This window comes from Aegilops tauschii, chromosome 7, assembly GCF_002575655.3.
Source record: "Aegilops tauschii subsp. strangulata cultivar AL8/78 chromosome 7, Aet v6.0, whole genome shotgun sequence".
Lineage (NCBI taxonomy): Eukaryota > Viridiplantae > Streptophyta > Magnoliopsida > Poales > Poaceae > Aegilops > Aegilops tauschii.
In genome coordinates, this window is record NC_053041.3 from 109,114,775 (window position 1) to 109,119,699 (window position 4,925).

Here is a 4,925-nt window from a genome sequence, read left to right on the forward strand (position 1 = left end):
GGCTTTGAGAGCTCAAATCATGTACTCACTCCGTCCCAAAACTCCTATCTTAAATTTGTCTAGATACGGCGTATCTAGACAAATTTAAGACAGGAATTTTGGGACGGAGGGAGTAGATTATGAAGTGTGAACTAGCCAGGTTAAGCCTGGGCAGAAGGAAAATAGACACGTCGCATACAAGACTTGCAATGAAGGTAAATCATACAACTTTGAGTCAAGATCAGATAACACAGTGAGAGCTAAAAAGAAGAAACTGAAGTTTTACTAAAGCGGCGACAAGTAATATGGATCGGAGGGAGTATCAAATTTCGAAGTACTATCTGGCATTTGATGATTTGCTAACCTAATGTAAAAATGAATGAATACAACAGCATGGACAACTAAAAACAACACAATGTGATATTTGTGATATTTTTCAACTATATGTCTGTGTAATGAGAAAAAAAAGCATGTGTATGGTCCATCAGCCCCTGTTGGCGAGTAATGAAGCCTCGTCGTCATCTTGCCCTACATCAAGATGCTCCTGGGTTTTGCATTCCTGGAGCGAGGCATCGGTGCTCGGATTCTTGTCAACGGTAAGAGAGGTTAGCTCGACGTTCTCTATTCGTCGAGCCTCAGCACCGTCATACTCATTCAGCAGATCAGCAGGAAGGATGTTAGAATTCGGGTCACTTCTCGGCACCAAGAATAGCAGTGCCAACGGTAGTAGCCTCATCACATTTCGGATCAGGATCGCGGCCCAGAGGTTTTTGAACTCTGTTCTTGTGATCCTTAACAAATGAAGGAGTAGCCCACCGATCCAAGATGCTGACAGCACGCCAATATTGTCAATGGACATGAGCAGTGCGAAGAATGTGCCCTCGATGCCAGCTGGGCAAAGCTTTGAGCTGAGCACCAAAAGAGGCATCCACTTAATGCGGTTGATCATCTTGGCGACCCCCTCGTCGATCACAGCGAAGTAGTAATCAGGTATCCCAAGTTTTAGATTTAGACGAAGCACCAAGATCAGATCAAGCATTCCTGACAGGCTTAGTAGCAACTGACTTGAACAAAGAACGCTGCGAAAAGAGTGGTCCCTAAGAATATTTTGATAAAGTATAACTCCAACAAGAGATCCCACCGAACCAATTGCGAAGATAAACCCAATGAATCCCTGGTAAAGTAGAAAAAAATTTATTTCGGTCATGCATCAAAGATAAGTAAATGCTATATTTGCATCAATGTGCCCACACCGCTCCTTTTTTATTTGATGCTTTATAATAAGAAGCAAACTTTCCAACATTTGTTCGGGAATATATCCAAAACTATCTATATTGCATATAAATATATGTATTGGGTTTTTCTTTAAAGTAATTTATTGATATCATAATTTTACAAAAATATGTTAATTTGAAGATATGGAACATCTCGAAAAGATATTGCAGTCAAAATAACATCTTGGAAACTATGAAAAGTCTATAACATGAAGTGAAAAGGAACACATGGAGTCATTTCAGATATGTCAAGTACAGATGAATTTTCCCCGGGAAGAAAGTATAAAAGAACTGTAGTGTCATGAAAAAAGAAGCCAAAGGTCCAAAGAAATTACGAACTACTCCCTCTGTTCTGTAATATATGTCGCTGGAGTAGCTGAACTTCAGCTACCCCAGCGACATATATTATGGTACAGAGGGAGTATATTATAGCACAAAAATGCATAAAGATGTAAGGTGTACCTCAGAGAAAGATGGCCCTGCACTTGGATCTGTGTACCAGTAGAACATTCCTTCTTGAATATCCACACTGAGAGCAAGCGACATGTACATGTAAAAACATGGCCGCCATACTTCAGGGCATTTTAAGGTCCTTAACATTTTTCCACTGGCTTCTACAAACTTCTTATGAGCCTAGTTTGTGGTTTCAGACAGAAAATTTAGTGCATGCATACAAAGTACTTATATCTGATCTCAAACAACACGAGGAAAACATTCTACTAACCTGCCCGTATGGGAAGTTAGGGATATGGACATCCTTTAGCAGTATTCCAGCTAAAATTACCAAGGCAGAAGGTATGGTTAAAATGCCAAGGGTTCCCTTGAGAAAGACAAGATTTATCTACTATCAGATTCCAGAAACCAGTACCATCCAAAGTAGTAATAAATGATAATTTACTTCCTACACGGCAAAATAGAGGAGCACAAGCTTGGTGTACTTATTCTCTATGCTTTTTTTTTTTGGAAAAGGGGGATCACCCCCGGCCTCTGCATCCGAAAGATGCACTCTATGCATAACCAGAGTGTATATGTGGATAAAATACTCTGGATTGGATTTATGAGGAAGTTATCTAGCTCATTTGATTAGAGATGATCAATGATTGGGAAGTACAGAGCACTAAAATATTGAGTATTATGAGCTGGTGATCCTCACCTGTGATCCAATTGCATGAACAAGAAAACCACTTATTGAGAATCCAATAAGACCTCCAACAGATGAACAGAAGCCATTTAAGCTCATCATGTCAGCCGCGAGATGAGGGTGTATTAGACTGTTTTCGGCCACACAGGCATCTATAGTTACATCAGCTATTGCTACACTTGCACTCCCAGACATCAATGCCAACAATGCGAACATCACATGAAGCTTGCTGTGGAGAGAGACTATAAGCATGGCAATCACTCCCATTATGCCTGTGTATTCCTCAGAAAACAGGGAGGGGGCAAAATTAATAAACAAAATCCATAGCCTGGTACCAATAATAGTTACATTTAATCAAGAGAACGGCAGTAAAAATAATAGTTAGCATTTCCCTATATGCAATTCAGTTATTCAGAAGTGAAATATGGATATCCCAATGGCAAAACAAGTTTGTTTTCTGATGTGGCTCATCATCATTCGGATACATAGTACCATAGTGCATAGCAGCAAGACAGACCTATCTGAGCCACAGGCATAATCGACGCCGTCAATTTGGTTCATCACTGGTCACTAATCACTATGCTTCGGCAGCACCAAATGCTGAAACACTACCACAAGTCTACAATTCAGATAGTTGTTGCCGATTTGGTGCACTACATGATCATTTGGATGCATAGTGCATAGCAGCGAAGAAATGCCTATCCTATCTGAACCACAGGCATAATCGACGACGTCGATATGGTTCGTCGCTAGTCACTAATCACTGTACTTCCCCAGCACCAAATGGTCAAACACTATCACAAGTCTACAATTCAGTCAGACTTTCAGTTTACAGCTCATCAGTACACAAGCGTAACCAAAAGCCCAAAACAGTATGGTTGCTCACCTGCAAGGACGAAGTAGGGCCGGCGCCGGTAGCCGGCGACGGGGAGCACGTCGGTGAGCAGGCCCCAGACCGGCTTGACCAGCCACGGGATGGAGGTGACGCCGTGGTACACCTGCGCCGCCGACGGCTGCACCTTCTGCACGTCCTTCCAGTAGTAGTCGGAGGCGACGCGCGAGATGCCGCCCCCGAGCCCCTGGCTGATGCCGTAGGTGGCCACCACGCCGAGCACGAAGCTCCAGTGCAGCTCCCTGATCAGCATCCGGAACCACGCCACCGGTGACAGCACCCAGCCCACGGCGCCGCCCGCCTCCGCCTCCTTGGCCGGCGGCGACCCCCGGGCCTCCTCGATGAGCACATTGGCCTCCCCCCTGTCCTCGGGGAGGTCGTGGGCCGGCTGAGGCGACATCTTCTTGGCTTGGCTGCTCCCGCGCGAGATCTCGGAGATCGCGCGCTAGAGCTTGGATCCTACACTGCCTCTCGACGAGGCGCTCCGGGCTGGATCTGGAGCCTGGACGCCCAAGAACGGCAGATTCGGCGGGGTTTCTTGAATCCTGAGCGCCGGCGAGACAGCTGAGTGATCGGAGCTGAGAGCTAGGTGCATCTCCGTCGATCTAACAAGCTTCTAAAGCCTCAGAAACCCCAAGAAATTCAGCGCTTGGGCAAGAACATCAAATCGATCGAAGGCCGCCTGAACCTTTCCGCGCAAAAATGGGGAAATTGGTGCGCAGGAAAGGACAAGAAATTGGATTGCAGCAGAGTGGTGAGCAATTGCTTTCACGAAGAACACCGAATTGAGCAGCCAGATGCGAATGCTTGTGGGTAGTGGCCTGCGAACATCAGAGACTGGTGAGTAAAACAAGAAGAGGTGAGAAAAGAAATGGATCGTGGGCGGAAGCGGAAGTCCTAGAAAATGGAGGAATCCTTTGGGATTTGCGAGGGGGGCGTGAGGATAGCCGTTTGACCTCTTTCTTGTCTTTAATTATTTGATTATGTTTGCTGACAAGTACGTACTGCTTAAGCCCCTCTCGCTGTCAGGTGGGCCAACCAGCATGGGGCCAGTTGGCAGTGGGTGTGCACGCTAAGACGTTAATTGTGACTGCGTGTTCCTCGATCGGTTCTGCGCGCGATGGACTGTGGAGAACATTTTCCGGTGAAACGGGAGATTCCGGGCACCTAATGCACCTTACGATTTTGGAATGTTGGATGAGGAATTGGTGGACAAGATTAAAACATAGACGGAGATGTGAACGCGCGTTGCAAAACAAACCTTGCATTTAGTACCTGTTCGGCAATCCACCGGCTCCGCAAAATACAAGGATCTGCGGAGTACCTATTTGCTTGCTCCATAGTTTTTAACTCTGGCTCCCGCTGCTCTTGGAGTGGAGTCGTGGAGCGGAGGGACTCTGAACAGGCTTTTAATCAAACTCAACCACACTTCGGTTTTCCACCATGGTTTCGATACAATGGTTTTATTTGTAAGAAATGTAAGGACGTATTGTGGATGCGCCAGAAACCTCTATTTGAAAGCCGTGTGTCTCTCTAACAAACATGGAAAACAAACCTATCCTCGTATGTTTTTGCAAATGTGCGAGGAACCCATTTCAAGCCAAACCACATCCATCGGTTTTTCATTCAGCGCCCCCCA

General features: G+C 45.5%; 1 protein-coding gene across 1 annotated transcript; it reads right to left on the reverse strand.

Moving 5' to 3' along the window:
• Positions 1-240: 240 nt before the first annotated feature.
• On the reverse strand, positions 241-4,269 carry LOC109753335 (probable folate-biopterin transporter 2). The gene is made up of 5 exons (XM_020312238.4): positions 3,281-4,269; positions 2,407-2,666; positions 1,978-2,073; positions 1,716-1,886; positions 241-1,153 (listed from the first exon to the last, which is right to left on the reverse strand). Exons 1-5 carry the CDS (start codon positions 3,684-3,686, stop codon positions 464-466), a joined length of 1,623 nt encoding a protein of 540 aa, XP_020167827.1. The 5' UTR covers positions 3,687-4,269; the 3' UTR covers positions 241-463.
• Between the last annotated feature and the right edge of the window lie 656 nt (positions 4,270-4,925).